The 12618-nt window shown below is 40.4% G+C and overlaps 1 protein-coding gene across 1 annotated transcript in view; it reads left to right on the top strand.

Annotated features, from left to right (window-relative positions):
- The window catches only part of LOC124032316 (sodium channel protein type 8 subunit alpha-like), a 126144-nt gene that overhangs the window by 95926 nt on the left and 17600 nt on the right, over nt 1–12618 (top strand). Inside the window, exon 22 of the mRNA XM_046344625.1 lies at nt 7838–7960. Within this exon, the coding sequence (XP_046200581.1) occupies nt 7838–7960 (123 nt within the window). The remainder of the gene's footprint in view (nt 1–7837; nt 7961–12618) is intronic.

The raw sequence follows: 12618 nt of genomic DNA, 5'->3' as shown, positions 1-12618 counted from the left end.
TCTCTCTCTCTCTCTCTCTCTCTCTCTCTCTCTCTCTCTCTCTCTCTCTCTCTTTTTCTCTCTTTCTCTCTCTTCTCTCTCTTTCTCTCTCTCTCTCTCTCTCTCTCTCTCTCTCTCTCTCTCTCTCTCTCTCGCTCTCTCTCTCTCTCTCTCTTTATCTCTCTCTCTGTGTTTACTTGGTTTCTTGTCAATCTGAGATGCTTGAATATGAACAGCAATTTTCTGTTTGTGAGTTTGGATATTATGTGCCTTCTTTTGCAACAAAGTCAGGAATTGTGCACTCTGTTACCCATCATGTGAAAATAGAAAACAATGATATTGTTTTACGACATAACAACAATTCAAATTGGATTACATTGAGATTGGAATGCCTTGCTTTCAGCAGCACAAATTAGAATCGGCCAATCAATAACCAAGATTATTGATCGACATATTCAAGCCATGCTCGGCAACAAAGGGATATGTGCTTCTATTGTCTCCGGCCTGTCTCCAACCTGTCTCCAACCTGTCTTCAACCTGTCTCTAACCTGTCTCCAACCTGTCTTCGAACTGTCTCTGACCTGTCTCTAACCTGTCTCTAACCTGTCTCCGACCTGTCTCTGACCTGTCTCTGACCTGTCTCCGACCTGTCTCTGACCTGTCTCTAACCTGTATCTGACCTGTCTCTGACCTGTCTCTGACCTGTCTCCGACCTGTCTCCGACCTGTCTCTAACCTGTCTACAGTCTAATCTACTGTTTGTCTACAGTTCTGGATGTCTTTTAAATCTCAGTGTTATTGGTCGTTCTCTGTCCCTTTTGTGACAGAGTGGAGTGGAACAGTGGAGTTTCTTGAATTCCATTCTTTAATTCTAAATCGATGAATACATTCTAAATTAATTCAGGACCATTGAAATGATAAATGATGGGAAGGATAATTCATTGCGGTTGGTTGCTTTGACAGTAATTAAAACATTTTTTTTTTTTAAAACTGGTTGAGAAATTCCTTCAGCCTTCAAAGTTGACACGTCAGCAGGGGCATGGAGTAATGTAATGTTGCATAGATATGATCCAATCCCCTGACTGCACTGTATCTGTGATGGATGGAATACCTCCTACTTCGATGGTCAGATATGGCTTTGGTTATTACTGACCTTGTCATTGGAAAGATTAAGAACGTGACTATCTATTCAAGTCATTGACACCATGATGGGGGAACCAGGAAGTAAAGAAGTATGTGTATGTTCTAGTGATTGTTGAGCCCATAGAGGCACTACGATCCTATATGTAATTCTATGATTCTATATGTACTTCTATGATTCTATATGTAATTCTATGATTCTAAATGTAATTCTATGATTCTATATGTAATTATATTATTCTATATGTAATTATATTATTCTATATGTACTTCTATGATTCTATATGTAATTCTATGATTCTATATGTAATTATATGATTCTATATGTAATTGGTTACATATAGGTTACATATAGTTGACCCATCCATTTCTCAATCACTGAAATCAAACACTGTTGCCCCCTTTTGACAGTTATAGCCCAGGCACCTGCTGGGTGTCGATGAACGTTATCCATACAATATGTAGACTCGAAATGAACAGAAAATGGCAGCCACCTGCAGCTTTAAAGAGCTTGTCATCATGTTGTGTTTTGGTCTTTACAGTCCCAGTATGTTTGACTGTTCAATAGGCTGTATTGATTGACCAGACATAGTCAGAATTAGTATGTTATGTTACACCCATCTCTCTTTAAAACATTAACTTCCTTTTTATGCATCTATAATGACATTGTTACCCTACAGAATAATCAACTTTAATACATTACAATCTTTTTTCTCTAAATTAAATGTAAAACTTGTTCCAGTTATTATGCTTTATCATGTACAGTAGTACCTTTAGTGTTCATTCTGGTAGAACAAATTCTACCTCAGTCTAATCTAAGTCCTATATGTACTGTATACTGTATATTTAAAGTATCCCACATAGTTAGTGTCCCCTCTACGGGTTGATAGATAATGTACCCCGTGCCCTAGAGCCATTGATGCTAGTTGTGCCGCACAGGGGCCTACATTTCCCAAGATGCACTCGGGATGGTCGTACGGTATGGGAACCGACAATTCCCTCTCAAGCTGTCAATGTGTGACAACAAAGTGTGACATACTCCCCACTCCCCATCCGTCTTAAAGTCTTAAAGTCGTCTTAAAGTCCTCCTCTTACTCCAGAAATGTTGTGAGTGACCTTTGACCTTGTGCTGAGATGATGATGTAATGATGGTGGGGCCAGGCTGGCCTGGCAGCCAGTGGTAAGTTTGGTCCTCCAGAGTGGCAGACAAGCAGTCAGTCCCTCTTATAATGCTGCTGTGCCTCACTGAGTCTGGGTCGTCCGTGGTAGTCTGTCTATCTGTGGTCTGTCTGTCTGTCTGTCTGTCTGTCTGTCTGTCTGTCTGTCTGTCTGTCTGTCTGTCTGTCTGTCTGTCTGTCTGTCTGTCTGTCTGTCTGTCTGTCTGTCTGTCTGTCTGTCTGTCTGTCTGTCTGTCTGTCTGTCTGTCTGTCTGTCTGTCTGTCTGTCTGTCTGTCTGTCTGTCTTTCTTTCTTTCTTTCTTTCTTTCTTTCTGTCTTTCTTTAGACCAGCAGCATTACTCGGAATGTGTGTGTGTGTGTGTGTGTGTGTGTGTGTGTGTGTGTGTGTGTGTGTGTGTGTGTGTGTGTGTGTGTGTGTGTGTGTGTGTGTGTGTGTGTGTGTGTGTGTGTGTGTGTGTGTGTGTGTGTGTGTGTGTGTGTGTGTGTGTGTTTGTCTGTTCCACGTACCTCTTGTATTTTGATATCTTTCTGTTGAATTATCTTTTCATTGGCCTCTCTTCTTGATTTTTATTGTAGAAATGTGGATAGCAAATGTGATACAGGAGAACTACTATGAGAAGACAGAATAACTTACTGTACCCATGCTTTCTATTTGTTCCAAAAGTTGAAGAATAGATTTGATCAAATCATGTGCTTTTCATTGTTGAGAAAACATTTAGTTACAGTATACCACTCTCTTAATAATGGAGATATGAATACAATGCAGGACAGAAAACTGGATTAGGAAAACATAGTGATGTAAGGTCAAATCTAAATCAAAACTAATCTTTCTAGTAAAACTACAGATGTAGAGTTTTAATTTGAGCCTGTTTGCTATAGCAGGAAAATAATCATGCAGCAACAGGAAATCAGAATTATTATGCAAATTATAATTGATGGATATTTATTTAGGGGTTGATTCATTTTTCATACGGGAAAATAAAGTCTGAAATTTCATACTGGAAATTATAAACTTCGTTAACCTTTTTAAACCTCAAATACACTACAAGTTTGACATTTCCTGCATCAACAGGGTGATCAAATTAAGATCCTACATCTTTAGTAGCCAGTCAAGTGTCGGGAGGGAGTCGTTATGTAAGAGTGGAATGCGTGTGGATCCATCCATACTTTTAGTTTACAGACATTTAGATATTTTCTTTATTGTTGTTTTTGTTCTGTTTGACTTTAGTTTCCATTGTTTTTCTGCTTTTCTTTCTGTTTCTGTTCCACTGTTCCTCATTGGATCACAGCCCAGAGGTGTGATTGGCCTTGCTTTGCTCGACGCTGATTCGCTGAGGGCTGCCACACCCACACAACAGGCCAAACCCTTGACCTTATAAGGGGGTGGGGCACTCCAAGGGGTCAGGCTGAGGCTGAAGGTGACAAATACCCCAAATACTGTGACAGTAAAATAAAGGCTAAATCTTCATTTTATTTTACATCTGCTTTAAATTGACTTCATTGTTTTAATATACCAACTGGCTGATTATTAAATTCCATCAATCAATTCATCATCGCTCTGACGAAACAACCTGCCGGGAACAGACAGTTATTATTAAGCTAAACTGATTATTACCGAATGGGACATCTTCAACTAAAAGAACTGAGCTAGCTAGAATCTGAAAGAATCCTCGGTGTAATATGCTGTTCATACCGAGACCTTGAGGGTTAGGAGCCCTTGACCGGCATAATAACCCAGAGATGACTCATTAGTCACGAGTCCAGTCATCACTAACACGCTGATAGCTTCACCGCTGTCCTTAGCTATGACCAATTTGTTTGGAACGACTAGTTTTACATTGCAAAAAGTATATAAGTATATATGCCATTTAGCAGACGCTTTTATCCAAAGCGACTTACAGTCATGTGTGCATACATTCTACGTATGGGTGGTCCCGGGAATTGAACCCACTACCCTGGCGTTACAAGCGCCATGCTCTACCAACTGAGCTACAGAAGGACCCACATATCATAGACTGTAGTACCACTAATGGCCTTCAATCAAAATAAAGATTTAGCCTTTTTTAGAATCCCTCCTCTATCTATGACTATGGTCTGGTCAGCTTTTGATGTTGTGTTCTTTGAGTGAGTTTGACCACTATGGTCTTGTTGGCTGGTTGGAGGTGCTTTCACGTGTTTTTACTGTGTTATACTGTCTTCCATTTGGATCTGGTGCTCTCACTCTCCCAGTCTCACCACCTGAACAATGGCAGGGAGAGAGATAGGGACAACCTTTTAGTGTTCCCAAAGTCTAAGAACTATTAGATGGACTTCATCTGTAATGTTGAGTCAATGAGATAATGAAGTGCCATTTAGTGACATCAGGGTTGGGGTCATTTATATTTCAGTTCAGGAAGTAAACTGAAATTATCAATAAGGAAAATTGCCATTTGAATTTAAGTTTACTTCCTGAATTAATTGAAAACCCATTGCCACATCTAGCCTTTCTCTCCTCTCGTCACTGTAGGCCCTGCTTGACAGACTCATGGTTCTTCACCCCCAATTGTGCCTGAGATTACTGTATAGGCCCCTATCTCTCTCTCTCTCTTTCCCTCCCTGTCTCTCTCGCTCTCTCTGGTTGTGTGTTTTAGCTTACATCAGCTAGAAGGGCCTGTAGTGTAGCTTTGCATCCCAAATGGACCCTATAGGGTGCCATTTGCAATGCTGGCAAGTAGTGTACAGTGCCTTCGGAAACTATTCAGACCCCTTGACTTTTCTCACATTTTGTTACGTTACGGCCTTATTCTAAAATGGATTAAAACTTTTTTTGTTGTCTTTTTTTTCATCAATCTACACACAATAGCTCATACGACACTTCAAATTTCACACACCTGTATTTGTGGAGTTTCTCCCATTCTTCTCTGCCGATCCCCTCAAGCTCTGTCAGGTTGGATGGGGAGCGTCGCTGCACAGATAGTCTCTCCAGAAATATTAGATCGGGTTCAAGTCCAGGCTTTGGCTGGGCCTCTCAAGGACATTCAGAGACACTTCTGCGTTGTCTTGGCTGTGTGCTTAGGGTCATTGTCCTGTTGGTGTCACGTCGGCTTCTGCTCTTCCCTCCCCTGGCGCTTGCGGGCGCCAGGCCGCCCTGCATCACGCAGTCCTGCCATCTATCATGCACACCTGCCTTCCCTCGTCACGCGCATCAACAATATTGGACTCACCTGGACTCATTCATCACCTGTTTATATCCTCCTCTATATTTGTCAGTTCCCCAGCTCTGTTCCCTGCTCCTGCATTCATTGTTTTTTGTCTGTATTACTCGTTTGCTGACGCTGTATTACTTGTTCCATGTCCGTTCTATGTTAAATGTTTGACTGCCTGTACCTGCTTCGTGTCTCCAGCGTAATTCCATGTGACAGTTGGAAGGTGAACCTTGACCCCAGTCTGAGGTTCTGAGCGCTATGGAGCAGGCTTTCATCAAGGATCTCTCTGTACTTTGCCCTGTTCATCTTTCCCTTGATCCTGACTAGACTCCCAGTCCCTGCCACTGAAAAACATCCCCACAGCATGATGCTGCCACCACCATGCTTCACTGTGTTTCCTACAGATGTGACGCTTGGCATTCAGGCCAAGAGTTCAATCTTGGTTTCATCCGACCAGATAATTTTGTTTCTCATGGTCTGAGAGTCTTTAAGTGCCTTTTGGCCTTTTGGCATTTCTGTGACATGCACTGAAAACTGTGGGACCTTATATAGATAGTAAAATGGCCATATCGCCCCCTAGTGGCCTCATGGGTGAAATGTTGTTAATAGTTTTCAGATTTTTTTTTTTTTTTACAGAACATCTGGTGATTCTATGTCAAACAGTTTTGTTATAATTCAGTCTTCTGTGATGTATATAAAGTGTACTATTGGAACGCAAACTGAAAATGTAATACATTTCTTTGTTTCTTTGTTTCAAAGTAGATTTGTTTAAGACCACCAAGAAACACTCTGTGTGACGCTGATTTAGCCCACTGCAGTAAAAGGTTAAAGAACATTTTAAATCCTTGCTGCTTGGTTGATTGAAGTCGCCAATACTTTCCCACTCTGTAATAGCCCCCTTACCACATGCCCCTAGCCTCTTAAACTGATGCTTAAACTCAGCTGCAGGGTTCCTATTCCATTTCCATGGATAAAACAGGGACTATCCGAGATCTATGGTCCAATGAGTATGTAACATTGTTAGGATGTACATGTGAGTCATTTAGCAGAAGCTCTTATTCAGAGCGACTTACAGGAGAAATTCAGGTTAAGTGCCTTGCTCAAAGGCACATCGACAGATGTTTCACCTCGTCAGCTCAGGGATTGAAACCTTTTGAGTTACTGGCCCAATGCTCATAGCCGCTAGGTTACCCTCCGCCCGCTATGTAGACGGTGGTGCCTAGTTGCCGGCAGCTGCTGTTCTGTGCGTGAGAGTGGGGAGCAAGACGGAGCATGAAACAGTATCACTTACCCCTGTCAAGTCCTCTCAGTTCTTCACAAGTGCATAGGGCATAGTTTAGGGGTTGATTTGGGATCGGGAACGTGTGTGAGAGTGGGGGAGAAGCACCGTTTCTTTGAGGCTGTGTGCTGTTAACTGTTCCTGTGTGTATTTCTACTGTACTCAGTGTCTCTCCAGTGGTCCTTCCAGTACCATCCAGTGCCAAATAACTACTGAGTCCGATCTCCCTCTAACCCCCCCTTTCTCAACCCTTTACTACTGTCAGTGTGTGGTTCTCTGTATATGACTGCATGTGACTCTCCTATTTTATTCTAATGCTGTGTGATAATGATAAGATGATTGTTGTCAAAACAAAATGACCTACATGTACATATTTACCTGTATTCTTTCTCTTGCGTTCCATTAGTTTGTCTGTCTTAGATTATATTGGAAATTATGCCTCAGCCAAGAGTGACAGACATGGAGAGACAATGTTAGAGGGGCCAGGGTAAGGTTCTACAAGTCTGTTGGGTATTTAATATGAACTTTTACAGGTTGTAACCTCTCTCCTTCCCTCCTCCTCCTGCTCCTCCTCCTCCTCCTCCTGCTCCCTGGTCCCCTTCGTCGGTCTGTCTGTATTTGTATTGAATCAGTCGTGTGCTGTGGCAACACTTTTCTACCTATTTCCCCCTTTGTCTTATGCCTCTCTCTCTCTCCTCTCTTTTTCTCTTGCTCTCTCTCAACCACAAGTTTCTTTGCAGGTACAAAGGAGTTTGTCACATTTCTCCCATCTGCCATAAAATAACAGAAACAAACCCCTCCTCCCACAGTCTACCTTTTACTGCTACTAAAACACTACGCACATAAAATCTATACTAAACATTGACCTTCTCTCTCAATGTGTATACATATATAAATGCAATATTATACATGTATATACATGCATATAGATTTATGTGTGTATGTCAAGCAACTCTCTCCACCCAATGCCAGTCCTATTGCTCCAAGGGCTCTCGTCTGAGTCTCTTCTACCTTTAGAGAAATTTCTCACTACTTCTAACAGTTTGGAACCTCTTTTGCTTCTCTGTTTGTGTGTAGGTGTCTATAATCAGTCTGGTAGCTAATGCACTGGGCTACTCGGATCTAGGTCCTATTAAATCACTAAGGACACTAAGGGCCTTGAGACCCCTCAGAGCCTTGTCACGTTTTGAAGGGATGAGGGTAAGATCCAAAGCTAAGTAGCTAATCCTTACGCATGCCCATTCAACAGTATTAAAGCATGCTAGAAAGTGAAATATTATTTAAAAAGTAACCAAACAATTTTTTTATGACAAAAACATTCCAAAATTAATTTATTGGGGAATTTTTTAAAATATAAACTTTAGACAAACAAGAAGACAAGACAAGAAGTCACCTTTCCATGCACACAAATATTTTACCATACTTCACATACTATTTATATATACACGTTGTGATGCAGCTGGGAGTGTGAAGTAATGTTGCATATTAATGCTACAAAGTGATACAGTAATACCATTAGAAACTATTTCCCTAGGTTTGATTCAATCTTTAAAAAAGACATCTAAATACTAATTGACATTTTCTGAATTTCCACTATCTACAGGAATAAAAATAAAATAGAGAGTGGAACTAGAGGAATATGTCACAAAGCAGCCTCATCACATAAAAACAAAGTTCCTCATCACATAAAAACAAAGTTCCTCATCACATAAAAACAAAGCAGCCTCATCACATAAAAACAAAGCAGCCTCATCACATAAAAACAAAGCTGCCTCATCACAAAAAAACAAAGTTCCTCATCACAAAAAAAACAAAGTTCCTCATCACATAAAAACAAAGTTCCTCATCACATAAAAACAAAGCTGCCTCATCACATAAAAACAAAGCTGCCTCATCACATAAAAACAAAGCTGTCTCATCACATAAAAACAAAGCAGCCTCATCACATAAAAACAAAGCTGCCTCATCACATAAAAACAAAGTTCCTCATCACATAAAAACAAAGCTGCCTCATCACATAAAAACAAAGCAGCCTCATCACATAAAAACAAAGCTGTCTCATCACATAAAAACAAAGCAGCCTCATCACATAAAAACAAAGCTGCCTCATCACATAAAAACAAAGTTCCTCATCACATAAAAACAAAGTTCCTCATCACATAAAAACAAAGCTGCCTCATCACATAAAAACAAAGCTGTCTCATCACATAAAGACAAAGCTGCCTCATCACATAAAGACAAAGCTGTCTCATCACAGGGGGGGGGGTTAATGATTGGCTCGAGAGATAATGTGAAATTATTATTAGTTAAAGCTCCATGTAAACCAAGCCAAACTACATACCATTTCATAAAGCATTTGAATAAACAATTTGCTGTTCATTTGGCCTGATTCTCAATCTCTGCTGCTTTGATTCTCAATTCCCCTACCACTACCTGCACCCCACCTGGTTGTTGTCATCCTCCTCTATCTCTTTATCACATGTAGTCCTTTTCCATCTCCCCATCCTTAGACTGGTTTGAACTTACTACCCTCCTCCACCAACAACCTCCACCCCACCCTGCCTCTCCTCCTACCCTTCCACTGCTCACTGCATCTTGACCCAGTAGATCTGCTGGGCCTGCAGCAGGTCTGTCTGTCTGCTCCTCTTTGTGTCCTGCTTGTCTTGGACTGAAGAAAGGAACCACACATACACTCCACGCTCACATTGTTGTGGGTGTGGAATATTTACTAAGCTTCTGCCTGTGTCTTTGCGATCATCACTTTGTGTTAAATGACTGAGATCTTTAAGGGCTGAATCGCAGAGATCGGTCATGACAGTTAGTTCAACGTAGACCAGACACCTGAAACTGCCAGCCCGCGGGCCAGATACGTCTTAAGTAAATGCGGACCAAATTCAGTATCTTAGCTTGTTTGTCTTCTTCTTAACCCTAAGTCAGAAGCTTAGGAAATATGCTGATAGGCTGCCATCTCACATGGCATTACTGTCGCCATGTCATAACACGACACGTTGCATAGCAACCATACTGCAGGTTTTATAGAACTTCCTACTTCCTGCTTCCTATTGCCTTCCACTCCTGCTAGGTCGAAAATATACAGGTTAAGACAACTTCATCACAGATTTGGGACAATAGTTGCAAAGAGTTATGGGATATTTGAATCCCATTGTCTTAACCTTTGTCATCTTCAATCTAGCTTTTATTTCCTACTTCCTGCTTCCTGTTGCCTTCCATTCCCACAGGAAGTGAATCTGGGAGGCAACATTGTTTAGCACACTGGAGCGCTCTCTTATATTATATCTTAAATCTTATATTTTATTTTAATAGAGGAGTGAGTTGGGTTGGGTGGGCAGCAGGGCCGATATTATATTAACCAATTAGGACAACACTAGTCTTTCTTAACCCCTAGACAGTCGCAGAGCATGTCTCCTCTTCCTCTTCATAATGTCCCAAAAATGACAGACCAGGTGTGGTAGACTAGACGTGTGCCATGCACCACTGTTAATACGCTACAGGAGAGGTTAGCTAGCTAATCATCAATTTGACTGACATTTCCATTCATACTGAAGTGCCCATCCATACAAATATCCACTTGCTAAAATATGACAATGACGTTGCAAATACGAGCTGATGACATCACAAAACCTTTTGGCCCTAGATAGGCTTTATGGTTGTTTACTACTATACATATGAATGAGTCCACATCACCAAACGTTGACATGGCAGTCTGGTTTGTCCACTTTGCTCAGAGATGAGACTAGCGTAGAATTAGAAGGATTCCGTTTCTATGGCGGCTAGACTGGTCAAAATTCCAATATAATATTTTTGGCGAAAAAAAATCTTAAAGGAACGTTGTAGTCAAACATTGCGTTACCCCTATTAATGATCTCAATCAATGGGAGTGTGGTAGGAGGTGACGGTGGCCCAGTAGGCTAATACTTGTAGCAATGAAAAAGCAAACACAATGTAATTAGATCCTGTCTGTACTTATTCACCAATTCAATACAATGTTGTCTACTGTATGTTCATCAATTGATTTGCTTATTTTTTTTTCTTTACCTAAAAGGAAGATTGACAAATCAAAGTGGTAAATAAATGGATAGGGAATTACGAGAATGGAGAGATGACACTGACAACCATAATAATGAAAGAGATTCTGGAGAGTTAGAATGTTGAGAACTCTTGCTGACTTGATCTTCCTGGCTGTGGTCATGGAAGGTTGTGATTGGAGGAGGCCAATGCAAGTCAACAGCTCTGAGAGAGCAGCATAACACAGCTTTCATTTGAATATATTGCTATGCTTAACATGCAATGATGCAATGGGCTGTTCCTACCTACCTGAATGCCTATAGTCACTTGTTAAATGCTTTATCTGTTACTATGCTGCTTTGTAGCCTCATTGTTACTTTTGAGCAATGCAATGTACAAGAATGACACAGTCGCCAAGTCATCCTCACACTTGTCTTACTACAGATTTTGCACTCTAGTCTTTGGTTGCATTTTAATGTTTAGTCACAAAATATTTGTTGTATTATTAACTTAAAATGTATTTAAAAAAGACCTTCTAGCTGCATCATGTCAGACTTGCAGCAGACACATTAGCAGGAAACAGATCCTGAATTACAGACCAATCACACAGAGACCTCAGAACCATATAACAGATGTCTGAGTTCTTAGAACAGTGGTCTGTGTTCTTAGACCCTTAGAACAGAGGTCTGAGTTCTTAGAACAGATGTCTGAGTTCTTAGAACAGAGGTCTGAGTTCTTAGAACAGATGTCTGAGTTCTAACTCTACACAATCCATTCTTGACTGTTCTTAAATGTTGTGTCCAAAGATACCCAAGTGTCAAATCCACTTGTCTGATAGATATACAGTATAATATATAGACAAGAAACCTTTTGGCCAGTTATCTCTCTATCCAAAACATTTCTCTATCGGTTTGTTTATCGATTTGAACGGTTCTTGAAATTGCACCACAATGCCATGTAACAACACGCATGTACTCAAATTGCCGATGCACATTATGAGCTTTTGAAAGCCATTTTCCCTCATTGTTTTGATAAGGTTTTAGATTTTTGATAAGGCATGAACAATTTTATTATATAATGCATGGCTAATATTACCTTGAACACTTTGAATCTTTGAAACAAGTCAAATTCTACCGCCTCAGCAAGTAGTTCATTCTCTCAGCATGTGTGCAGTGATGTGTTCTCCTACAGATGTAGGAACTTAATTCAAGCCCGTTTGCTACAGAAGGAAAATAATCCTGCAGTAACAAGAAATGTGGATTATAATTAATATAATTATTTTTGTAAGGATTGATACATTTTTCATTAAGACATATCAAGTCTGACATTTTAATTTGGAAATTACTATCTTTAGATGCCTTTTTAAACCTTCACTACAAGTTTGCATTTCCTGCCGTGCAGAACAATTCTCAGCAATACAAAAAAAGAGTTTGAATTAAGAGCCTACATCTGTATGTGAGAGGTGGGAGGTGTGATATTACTGTCATGATGCGGTATACTGCTAACTCTACGCATTGTGATCATTCCTCTCAAAAGGTAGCTTTCTCTTTACAGCTTCTGCATTTTTCATGACAGATTCTTACATGTATTATTAGAGGTCCAAGCACAATGAATAGCCTATGTGCCTTATTTGTATTCTAAATCAGTTCAATTCAGCAAGATATTTTTATAATCTGTTTTTGGGTTACTCACACAGAAAGAAATTGGCACCCAACAACCTGAAGGTTCCCTTTGTGTATATGGTGTTTATCCAACCCCAGTGCCATAGCAGCCAATTAGCAGCCAGTAACTCCATATTCCATAATCATTCAAGAGGAACAGTCAAAGGCCTG

The sequence above is a fragment of the Oncorhynchus gorbuscha genome, linkage group LG03 (assembly GCF_021184085.1).
Source record: "Oncorhynchus gorbuscha isolate QuinsamMale2020 ecotype Even-year linkage group LG03, OgorEven_v1.0, whole genome shotgun sequence".
NCBI lineage: Eukaryota > Metazoa > Chordata > Actinopteri > Salmoniformes > Salmonidae > Oncorhynchus > Oncorhynchus gorbuscha.
The sequence above is the reverse complement of the archived record's forward strand: the minus strand, read 5'-3'. Positions and strand labels throughout refer to the sequence as shown.